This window comes from Physeter macrocephalus, chromosome 6, assembly GCF_002837175.3.
Source record: "Physeter macrocephalus isolate SW-GA chromosome 6, ASM283717v5, whole genome shotgun sequence".
Taxonomy (NCBI): domain Eukaryota; kingdom Metazoa; phylum Chordata; class Mammalia; order Artiodactyla; family Physeteridae; genus Physeter; species Physeter macrocephalus.
In genome coordinates this window covers 6,726,661-6,738,815 of record NC_041219.1, presented here as the reverse complement: position 1 = coordinate 6,738,815, position 12,155 = coordinate 6,726,661, and the positions used below count along the sequence as shown (strand labels likewise).

The following is a 12,155-nucleotide window of genomic DNA, read 5'->3' as shown; positions in this document are numbered from 1 at the left end:
ACCATTTTTTTTTTTTAGATTCCATATGTACGTGTTAGCATACGGTATTTGTTTTTCTCTTTCTGACTTACTTCACTCTGTATGATAGACTCTAGGTCCATCCACCTCACTACAAATAACTCAATTTCATTTCTTTTTATGGCCGAGTAATATTCCACTGTATATATGTGCCACGTCTTCTTTATTCATTCATCTGTCGATGGACACTTAGGATGCTTCCATGTCCTGGCTATTGTAAATAGAGGTGCAATGAACATTGTGGTACATGACTCTTTTTGAATTATGGTTTTCTCAGGGTATCTGCCCAGTAGTGGGATTGCTGGGTCCTATGGTAGTTCCATTTTAAGTTTTTTAAGGAACCTCCATACTGTTCTCCATAGTGGCTGTATCAGTTTACATTCCCACCAACAGTGCAAAAGGGTTCCCTTTTCTCCACACCCTCTCCAGCATTTATCGTTTGTAGATTTATTGATTATGCCCATTCTGACTGGTGTGAGGTAAAACCTCATTGTGGTTTTGATTTGCATTTCTCTAATGATTAGTGATGTTGAGCATCCTTTCATGTGTTTGTTTTATACAGATTGCTGTCAGTTATTTAAGCTGGCCTTTTGCTTGCCTGGGAGACAATGTGGTTTGGTGAAAAGTGCCCAGGCTTTGGATTCAGTTCCCAGCTTTGCCACCTGTGTGACCTGGGGCAAGTGAATGATCCTGTCTGAGCCTCATCTGTAAAATGGAGATGAGACTACCTCCTGTGGGGCTCTCGTGGGGATCAGAGCTGAGGCACAGGGGTCGAACAGGAGACATTCCACAAATGCAGCTAGTGTAACATATGGTTATATTATTATGTATCTCAGGGACTGTCTGATTTGCCCTTTTCTATCTCACATTCCTCACCTGCAAACTTATTTTTGACCTAACAGGACCTAAAAGACGTGGGTCGAAACCAATCATGTGACATTGCACTCTTGCCAGAGAATAGAGGGAAAAATCGATACAACAATATATTGCCCTGTAAGTTTTGTGTTGACATTGGTAATACTGTCTTCCTCTAGCCATTTTTTCTCTTTTCCACGAGTAAAATGGGGCAAAGCAATATGGTATAGCTGGATATGGGAGATCAGAGGCTCTGAAAAGTCTTTAAAAAGAAATGACTTGTATGTTATTGCACTTCCCTCCAGGGAGGTAACAGCCAGCTGAGATTCTGGCTCTGAGAGGCCTCTTATACTGTTGACATTTCACCATGTGGTCCTAATGCTTCTCCTCAGAGGCCTAAGAGCAGTAACAGGGTTAACAATAAGGGCCAAGCTGGGTTTACTCAAAGTCTCTAGTTAGCAATTTTATATATATATATATATATATATATATATATATATATATATGTTTGTTTATATATGTATATATATTTATATGTTATCCTTACCCAATTAGGTAAAGCAATAGAAGGTAGTTTTTCTGGATTGTATTCATTCTAGTAGTGAAAGGGAGCTGGCCACTCCATCGGGCAAATGATATGGTATTACAAAGGAAAGCACAGAGGGGGCTTCAGAGAGCATTTGGCTCGTCTGCTTGTGTGTTTCTGGGCCACCTGTGCAACCAGAGGCAAGTTAGTGATCCTGTCTAAGCCTCATCTGCAAATTGGAGATGAGAATACCTCCCCTGGGGGCTGTCATGGGGGTCAGAGCTAACGCACATCAAATACCAAGCATTCTGTAAACAGTAGGAGAATCACCACGACTCACTGACAAATCTCTGTCAATAAATTTCCTTGCAGATGATGCCTCTCGAGTGAAGCTGTCCAATGTGGATGATGACCCGTGCTCTGACTATATTAATGCCAGCTACATCCCTGTAAGTGAACCAACCACGGGGCCATAGTAACTGGGATGAAGCTTTGATGGGTGGCTATACTGGAGACAACTCTCCTCCAACACGCTCCCACCGTTCTTAGGTCTGGAAACATGTCAGTTTTAGAGGAAAAAAAAAAAGAAAGATCATGTCTGATTGCCGTAAAACACAGGCTAAGGCCCAGTTTTCAAAATGGCTATAGTCACATATGATTATAATGAGCCCAGGAGGCATTTTCAAAGGTCATTTTCTCTCTGCAGCCCTTAGTCAAGATTAGAGCTCCCTGAGGAAGCTAGACCTCCACGGCTAAGGCTGCCTAGCTAGGGAAGCTGATTCAAAGTTATTTGGATTTTTGAAAACCACAGACACGGGCTTCCCTGGTGGCGCAGTGGTTGAGAATCCGCCAGCCGATGCAGGGGACGCGGGTTCGTGCCCCGGTCCGGAAAGATCCCACATGCCGCGGAGCGGCTGGGCCCGTTAGCCATGGCCGCTGAGCCTGCGCGTCCGGAGCCTGTGCTCCGCAACAGGAGAGGCCACAGCAGTGAGAGGCCGGCGTACCACAAAAAAAAAAAAAAAACAAACAAAACACAGACACAACTCAAATGTTGTGTCAAACCTTTGGGCTCAGATTCTGGCTAGCATTTCGCCAGCTTCCTACAGCACCTACAGTGGAAAAAGCTTTAAGGTCAGACAGACCCTGTTTGAATCCCATGTCTGCCCCTTGCTGACTCTAGGACCTCGGGCAAGTTATGTCAATTCTTTGGGCCTCCACTTCCTTTTCCAAAAAAAGTGAGGATAATATTTACCTCAAATAATCCTCCATTCACTCCATAAACACTATATAGTAAAGTGCTAACTGTTAAGTCAGACTCTGAGCTGTGTACAAGGAGAGGGTTAGGTGGAATCCTAACCCTCAGGGAACTCTCAGCAGAGTTGTGGCATCAGGAAATGACAAGGTGGGCGATGCCCTTGACAGGCTAGAATGGTGCTTCTCCAACATTAACATATATCCACATCATCTGCGGGTCTTGTTAAAATGAAGCCTCTGACGGGACTTCCCTGGCGGTCCAGTGGTTAAAACTCTGTGCTTGCACTGCAGGGGGCACGGGTTTGACGCCTGGTTGGGGAACTAAGATCCCACATGCTGCGCGTCTCGACCAAAAAAAAAAAAAAAAAAAGAAAACGCAGCTTCTGATTCAGCAGAACTGGGGTGGGGCCTGGGATTCTGTATTTCTAACAGGCTCCCAGATGATCTCTGTGCCGCTGGTCTGAGGACCACTCTCTGAGTAGCGAGAGGCTATAGGTTGCTGCAGGAGCTTCTGGGAGAACATCCTCCAGCAGAAAGAAAGATAAAGGAAGGCTCAGCAGAGCAGGCACCATGCTGAGACTTGGAGGATAAATAAGGATTCGCCAGAGGAGAGGCAGTGGGTAGGGCGGGGATGGGGGTGGCAGAGGTGACCCAGTGTAGAGGCCCTGAGGAGAGGCAAGGAGAGAAAGAGCTTCTACTGGGATCTGCAAGTAATTCCATGTTGCTGGAGTGCAGGATGTGTGGGTGAAAATATCCTAGCTCATAGAGTTGTGGTTACAATTAAATAAGGTCTGTGAAAATCCTGACCCACAGCATGTTATAGGGTGGATGGTCAATAAACAGTGGGTTCTCTTCCCTTAAGTTTCCCTTGCATGGTATCTCTTACCAACAACCCAAAGACAAGTACCTGAAATGACTAAAACTCTTCTATGTTAAATAGGAAAAGAGCCTGATCAATGTCAGTTTCCTCAGACAGTCCACACACACACACACACGCACACGCGCACGCGTGCGCACGCGTGCGCACGCGCAGGTATATATATTTACACACGCATAATTGAGGGTGAAGTGTTTTCTAAATTATTGCCTGAGTCCTCCACTGCCTTTAAGAATAGACACAACCTAATAAAAAAGAACTTGGCTTTTAACAATAGTTCAGTGTTCCGGCCTTTGTCCTTCCTGCTCCCAAGCCTTGACGCGTGTTAGTATCTTTTTTCTCAAGTCAGGGCCCTGGCAAAGACTTACATCTCACCTAATCTACAGAGCTAACCCTTTGTTTAGAGTTGTGAAGAGGCCCATTGTTTCCGACTCTCCCCATTGTAAATTCATTGCAGGGCAACAACTTCAGGAGAGAATACATCGCTACTCAGGGACCTCTTCCCGGCACCAAGGATGACTTCTGGAAAATGGCGTGGGAACAGAATGTTCACAACATCGTCATGGTGACCCAGTGTGTGGAGAAGGGCCGAGTGAGTAAACGGTCTTCCTGACATACCAACCTTGCTTTCCTCCACCTGGGTGTAATTCTACTCCCCATCCCCATCAGAAGTTAAAGACCATAAAAGCCAAGTAGGGGTCATGTAAGAACACTGTTAGTGAATTAAAGCCACTTAGTTATAAAAGGCTCTATCGTAAACCCAGGTGATGCCCAATTCTGATTCTGGGTCTGAAGTTTCAGTCAAAGATGTTTGCATTTGACAACTGGGATCATCAGAAGCTCCCGTGACACAGGAGGATTACCTGGCCTCTCGTCCGCTCCATTCTCCGCTGCATGGAGAGAAGAGATAAACTGGCAGAGTCACTGGCGCTGTCCCTATTTTCAGGAAAGAAGGAGAAGTGAACCTTAGGCTGTGTCTGCAGAAACAAAGTAAAATAGTTATCTGGACAAACTAAGCAAACCTCTTGTACTGGCATTTATAATCCTCAAACAAACAAACAAAACCGAGAAATTGTAAGACATGGCTTATGTGCTAGTGGAATTGAAATGCTGAGGAAATCAACAAAAACTCAAGCCATAGAACACTGAACCTGAAAGGAAAATGAATCCGAAGGTTGGGGGCGGTTTGCTCCTTGAACGGTGTCTCTCCTTCACTTGGAGCAGCAGCCCAGCTTCAGCCCTGGCCATGAGCAGGTTAATGCAAAAAAGATGGTCAAATCGCCTTAGCAGCTCACCCTGGATTCCAACTCAGGAAGACATTTCGAGGAGGGAAAGTACAGGTTCATGGAGGAGGCGCGTTTCCGGACTCACTTTTTTTTTCTGCCCTCCTTCCTCTAGGTAAAGTGTGACCATTACTGGCCGGCGGACCAGGATTCCCTCTACTACGGGGACCTCATCCTGCAGATGCTCTCGGAGTCCGTGCTGCCCGAGTGGACCATCCGGGAGTTTCGGATATGCAGCGTATGTTGGTTTGTTTGACTTCGTTTAATAACGCAGCTTGGGCAGATGGAGCACACCCGTGAATCCTATTTTCTGCTGGTTTCTTCTCCTGTAGTTTCGCTCATAGGAATCCCTGCCTGGGCACGGTTGTCAAATTTGAAGGTTTGCCTCGGGCCGTTCCTCTTATTTAGTCGCTCTGCTCTTACAGGAGGAACAGCTGGACGCGCACAGACTCATCCGCCACTTTCACTATACGGTGTGGCCAGACCACGGAGTCCCGGAGACCACCCAGTCCCTGATCCAGTTTGTGAGAACTGTCAGGGACTACATCAACCGGACCCCGGGGGCCGGGCCCACCGCGGTGCACTGCAGGTACTCCGCCCCCCGGAGCCAACAAAGGGGCAGCCGGTTGTATAAATAAGGGTGTAAGCCTGAAGAATTTAGTGGCTGGAGGATTTGTCTACCTAACCAGTCTACAGAGGCCCAGGGGATGTGCTTCCACCCTCTTCCACCCACTCCTCCCCAACCTCACTCCTTTGCACTGTCTCTCACCCTCACTCTCCATCTTTCTCTCCCTCTTGCTCTTTTTCCTACTGTAGCAAATGCAAAGTTCTTATGTGACCTGCCAGGTCCCCCATAATTAGGCCCCATCTCACCCCCCTCTCCAAATTCCCAGGGACTCCCCTCCCACTGTAGCCGGGGAGGAGTCCGCTCACATTCATCCTTGCCTCTTACCATTCTTCCTCCTGGAATGGCCTTCTCTCTCTCCTCCACCTGTGTCAAACCTAACCAGCCTTCGTGATCCCTGCTCTAGACTTCCTGCCAGGTCGAGTGGTACTTGCCAGATGTGGCGACCCAGTCTTGCTCTTAAATTTCTGTTCTCTCGTGACTTCTCTTTGCTTCCGTCTGTACGTCCATAAAATCAAGCTAACAAGCAGTCTCTCACTCTCTTTCTCCCTGGGGAGCCTGGTGTTTAGCTAATTAATGTTTGCAGAAACACTCTGATAGCCCTAACTGAATGGTACTAATAAATAAAGAGCAGGGAATTGCTACAGTAAGAGAAATGTCAAATGTACTCATTTTCTCCAAATCTGCCCAGCACCCTAGGAGCCCTGCTTTTATATGTCATTGGAACCCTGATGCTTTTAATAGGAATGTGAGGCTCTCAAGAGCTTCCTGCTTTCTAAAGAATGGCAGGCATTTTCACCCAATACCACTGAAAAACTGTTCTTCTTTATCTTATAAATATGTGCATCAAAAATCCCGAGGTTATGCCATCACTTTAGGGAGCAATTTGACAATCCCTGGTAAAGCTGAAGGTGTTCATATTGCTATGATCCAGCAGTTCTGCTTCTAGATATCAACCCTTGAGAAATGCCCACACATGTGCACAATGATGTTCACTGCAACACAGTTTGTAATAGAGAAAAACTAAAAATGATCTCACTGTCTATCAGTAGGGAATGGATTAGTGGTGGTTTATGAACTCTATAAAAGAAATTAGATCTACGTGTAACAATGTAGACAAATTTCAAAAAACAATATTCAGTAGAAATGTTGGCAGAAGAATACATAAAACGTGTTACCATTTTAGTAAATTTTTGAAACACACTAAAAAGAATATATTGTGTGTGGATTTACATGAATATAGGAAGAGTATGAAAGCATGCATGGAAATGATACACAGCAAGTCCTTACCTCTGGCAGGGTGGCGAGATGGAGGAAGGATGGAAGGCCAGAGCCTTGGGTTATATTTCTTTGAGAGAGAGCACATTGAGAGAAAGAAGTATTCCTGTAGTCTCCTCTAACTTGGAAGGGAAAGGAAAGATTGTGCTAGAGTCTCTGGATGCAGTCCAGAAAGGCCAGTTTAATAAAAAGGCTCAGTCTTTCTTTACGCTCTCTTCTAGTGCCGGTGTGGGTAGGACTGGAACATTTATCGCATTGGACCGCATCCTCCAGCAATTAGATTCCAAAGATTCTGTGGACATTTATGGAGCAGTGCATGACCTAAGACTTCACAGGGTTCACATGGTCCAGACCGAGGTAAGAGTTCGGCTGAAGGACACAGACCAGCCTGTCTGTCTCCCTCCTCGAAAATGTCCAGGGTTTTAATCTGATAAGGGGAAAGAACTATGACTCATTAGGAGAAGAAAGAGAATTGAATATTGATGTTTCCTAGGACTTTTTATTTTGAAACAAATTTCAGTAACCTTGAGGATGATGTATATTCTTATCTTTACTGAACTGGTTGCCCATCTTCTTTAGGTGGGTAGGAAGAAAAATGGATTTTTTTAAAATCAATGCATTAACATGGGGAAAGGTCAGCTAGTTCATCATGAAGGTCATTTTAAGATAGGCTGGTGATTGAGCGCAAGAACTTCAGTTAGTAAAGAGGAAACAGATTCTAATCTCTTCTCTCCTTCAACCCACCCCAGCTGCAACCCCACACCAAGGAGTGTACATTAATTGTGAAGGATAAATGCTTCCATTTATACAGTCCTTTGACATTTGCAGGGCATTTCTGAACATGTTATCTCATTACATTTTCACCAAAAAAAAAAAAAAAACAAACAGATGAGAGAAGTATTGTTTTCCATTTCCAGGCTAGAAAACTGAAGTTGAGAGGCTAAAGGGCTTTGCACAGTTATGAAGTGGCTGAGCTGGGACTTGAACCCTGGTCTAGAGAATCACAAGCCCTAAGCCCCGAGTGCCCTGCCCCACAGCCTCAGAGTCAAATCTATGTCCCCAGACAGACCAAGCCTGTCATTCCCCTGTATCATTGCCTTACCAGGCCCAAGTTCTCTTGCCCTTGTGTTTCCGAAGTAACTCTGCAAAGTCCTCTATTAAAGAAAAAAAAAAAAATGCCTATGGTCAAAAAGGTGAAAAGTTCTACATGCTACCATGTCCCCTGTTAGAGTCACAGGATACATGAAAGCTGTGCAGGTGGCCATGCTCCACAAAATGGAGATGTCCTGCAGCAAAGGCTCCCCTCGAGCTTGGTTGAGCCCACTATTTCTGAAACTGCTTTGACCCCAAGATTCCCTTCTTTTTTTTTTTTTTTTAATAAATTTATTTATTTATTTATATTTGTCTTTGGCTGCATTGGGTCTTCGTTGCTGCGTGCAGGCTTTCTCTAGTTGCGGCGAGCAGGGGCTACTCTTCGTTGCGGTGCATGGGCTTCTCATTGCGGTGGCTTCTCTCTTGTTGCGGAGCACGGGCTCTAGGCGCGCGGGCTTCAGTAGTTGTGGCTCCCGGGCTCTAGAACGCAGGCTCAGTAGTTGTGGTGCATGGGCTTAGTTGCTCCGTGGCATGGGGGATGTTCCCAGACCAGGGCTCAAACCCGTGTCCCCTGCACTGGCAGGCGGATTCCCAACCATTGTGCCACCAGAGAAGCCCCCGGATCCCCTTGTTGTACAGCACATATTAATATTCTGCAGATCCTCATATTCTGTTACACGTTTGGGAAAACACTGTCGTCGTTGCCTCGTACAGGCAGTGCCCACACCCAGGACCCTCTGTCCCCAATTCCATAATAAAATTTTAAATATTTTATTATGAAATTTTAAAAAATACATGAAACTGGGGAAAATAGTATAATGAATGTCCATACCCAAACCCCAGTCTCTACAGTTATCAGTATTCTGTGTTCTTTTTGCATTTATAGCCCACATACACTGTTCCCCCAGCCCGTGACCTCACTGGAATATTTTAAAGCAAATCCTACTAATACTGTGTATTTAAAAACATATATATTTAATATAATATATTTTTATATTTTATATATTTATATATTATGCATTATTAATAATATTATATATTTTATTACATATATATTTTTACAGTTATATGTATACTTTTCTACAGTTAAGGACTCTTTAAAAATCATGACCACAATACCATTATCACACCTAAAAATTTTAATCATAATCCCTTAATATCATCTAATATCTAGTCAGTGTTAAAATATCCCTAATTATCTCAAAAATTGCTTCTTACGTTTAGTTTGCGTTAGAATCCAAAATCCATACATTGCGTTTGGTTGAAGAGTCTCTTTTAAATTTCTTTTCATCTATAACAGTCCTCCCTCTGATTTGTTTTCTGTGCCATTTATTTGTTAAAGAAATCAGTTCATTTTCCATAGATTTTCCCACGTTCTGAATGTGGCTGACTGCTTTCTCATAATGTATTCCATTTTTCATAACGTAAGGTCATGTATTCCTCTATTTCCCATAATTTTTGTCAGTGGCTCATTAGATCTAGAGGCTTCATTAAGTCTGGGTTCCTTTTTACCACCACATGCTTCACGGGTGGTGCTGAGTACTTCCTGTTGCATCATATCAGGAGGCACTTCCTGTCTGTCTCTTCCCCATGCCGATGAAATGACAATGGTCATCCACTATAACATTTCCCATCAGCCTTTAGCTTAACGGTTTTGGCAGCCACTGATGACCACTGTCTAGCTCTGTTCTTTGATTAAGGGTTGTAGAATTATATCACACTATATCGTAATTGTTTTCCTTCAGCTTTTTCCACAAGACTACGAGTTCCTAGAGGGTAGGAACTTGTTTTCCTTTGCTCTAACCTCAATATTTTTTTTAATCTATTACATGAATGAACAAATATCCTACAATTATGCGGCTAAAAAGTCAGCATCAATGTTCCATTATTAATTTGTTTTCATTTTCACAAACTCAAACCATACTTAATTTGTAATTTGGGGAAGAGGAGATTATCACACTATAAATAATCGCAAGGGGTGTGTGTGTGGCGGGGGGCGTTCAGGCTCCCTGGTTATTGTCAGAGCTTCTTGGGCCATGTGTCACTTCTGTACACCGGCTCAGAACTCTGGAGATGCATTTTGGCAAAGAGCAGTCACCCCTACTGTAAATATCACCGGCTAACTTCCAGGGCAGGGGCAACACGATATGCCAAAGCTCTCCCTCCTCCTTGGACATAACTCCTCTTTCCCCTATTCTCTTCCCCTTCTCCTCCTAACCTCTCTGCGGATTTTATGGTTCTTGTTCTTCAGCCTGCCTTTTCAGTGTTCGAGATCCCGAGGGTCTGTCCTCAAGGCACAGCTCTTCTTTCTCTCCATCTTCGTTCTTCGTGATGTCCTCCACTCCCATGGCTTTGGGAACCACGTAGATGCTCATATCTCCCAAATCTCATTCTCCTTCCCCAGCATTCACCTGAGTACCTGCCTCCTGGACAGTTCCACCAGGAAGCCTTACAGTCATCTCATCTCCAACTCAAAACCCTCAAAACCGAACTCATTATCTTTCTTTAAAAACACAAACAACAGGGACTTCCCTGGCGGTCCAGTGGTTAGGACTCCGTGCTTCCATTGCAGGGGGCCCAGGTTCGATCCCTGGTTGGGGATCTGACTTCTGTTCCCACAGTCCCCATAGTCACATCCGAGCAGTGACTAAGCCCTGTCCATTCTACCAAGCGTCTTTCTCCTTGTTCTAGCCTCTCGCCCCTGCCCTGCTCAGCCCTTTACTAACTCCCAGTGGGCCTTCGCAGTAGCCTCCTTGTGGCTCTCCTGCCTCTAGCTTCTGCCCTAACAGCTCCATCACCACTGCCACCACCAAACTGCTCTCTCGCTGTGTCAACTCCCTGCATAAAAATCGTGGAAAGCTCTTCATTGCTTTAAAATGAAGTTCAAGCTCTTCGTAGCCTGGTTCCAACTTCCTTCCCCAGTTTCATGTCATAACGCACCCCATCCCCACCGTTTTAGGGTCTGTCAAAATTAAGGAACGTTTCTCTCTCTGGGCCAGAATCAACAATTCTTTTGATCATGCTGAATACAGATTGCAATAAGATAGAAATTTTCTCTTTCCTTGTTCTCTATCAAACAAAATCCCAAGCAAAATCCCATAATATCCAGATATTATCTGTCTTGCTTGAAGGCTCTGCTGAAGGTGGGCTCCTTCTACAGTCTCAGATTCTCAGAACCGGCACCGCTCACTTGGTTCTGAGAGTGAGTGCAAAGGGGTGCGATCCACAGCTGAGCCCCTGTGGGTGACGGTTCCAGCAAAGGAAAAAGGACATTCTGACATCCTCTGTATTACTTTTCTGGGTCCACAGAGAGAGTCAACCTCAACTTTATTCTACCTTATTTGAGAGGCAAACGGGTGCAGGGCTTCACAAGTTTTGATAAATATATTAAAGAGCAAAGGTTTCTAAACAAGGAGGCATTAGACAGAGAGTTTGCGAGTGTGTCCCTCCTTCTTTTAGCTGCGAGTGTGTCCCTCCTTCTTTTAGCTGCGAGTGTGTCCCTCCTTCTTTTAGCTGTGAGTGTGTCCCTCCTTCTTTTAGCCTGGCTTGGGGCATGTTTGCAGCCTGACTCTGAGAGAGACACTCAGACGGAGCAATAACTTGTTAAAGAACAAAAATAGGTGATAGTCACTGTCCGTCAATCTCATCTGCTCCCCACGAGGAGGAAACAGTGGGATGTTATGGGATTCAGTGCTCATTTGGGGGATGGTCCTGGGAGTTTCCCATGACCTATGCACCCTACATTTTAACTACACTAGACTCCTCACAGTTTTCAGAATATATTTGCACTTTCGTGTTATTTACATCATTTGGAATATCCTATTTCTTTGCTCAAATTCTTAACAAATGTCGCCTTTTCTCTCGAGCTCTGTATTTTCCTCCCTCCAAAGTAAACCTGATGGCTTCTTCTCATGCATGAAGTTTTATAAACAATTCTGTCTTACGTTTATCACTTTAGAGTTGTTTGTTCACATACCTGCCCCTCTGCTAAACTGTGCATTCAGACACCATGAAAGGCTATAAATACAATCCTATAAATATTATCTCGTACTACAGCTGTTGGTGAAATTGAATGGAACTAAGGCTTCACCAGCTTGCTGGACGTAGGAAAAATGATCTTTTATGATGTGAAGTTCATACAGTAGACTTTATCTACTTTTCGTTAAGAATAAAGTGGGACAATGAGGTATCACCTCACACCGCTCAGAACGGCCATCACCAAAAAATCTACAAACAATAAATGCCGGAGAGGGTGTGGAGAAAAGGGAACCCTCTTGCACTGTTGGTGGGAATGTAAATTGATACAGCCACTATGGAGAACAGTATGGAGGTTCCTTAAAAAACTAA

General features: G+C 44.5%; 1 protein-coding gene across 3 annotated transcripts in view; it reads left to right on the top strand.

Moving 5' to 3' along the window:
- PTPRB (protein tyrosine phosphatase receptor type B) overlaps positions 1–12,155 on the top strand; it is a 118,303-nt gene that overhangs the window by 97,544 nt on the left and 8,604 nt on the right. For all 3 annotated transcript variants that reach the window (XM_028490393.2, XM_024122792.3, XM_024122790.3), the window contains 6 exons: positions 921–1,011; positions 1,772–1,848; positions 3,988–4,122; positions 4,929–5,051; positions 5,239–5,402; positions 6,938–7,073. In XM_028490393.2, the coding sequence (XP_028346194.1) occupies positions 921–1,011; positions 1,772–1,848; positions 3,988–4,122; positions 4,929–5,051; positions 5,239–5,402; positions 6,938–7,073 (726 nt within the window). The remainder of the gene's footprint in view (positions 1–920; positions 1,012–1,771; positions 1,849–3,987; positions 4,123–4,928; positions 5,052–5,238; positions 5,403–6,937; positions 7,074–12,155) is intronic.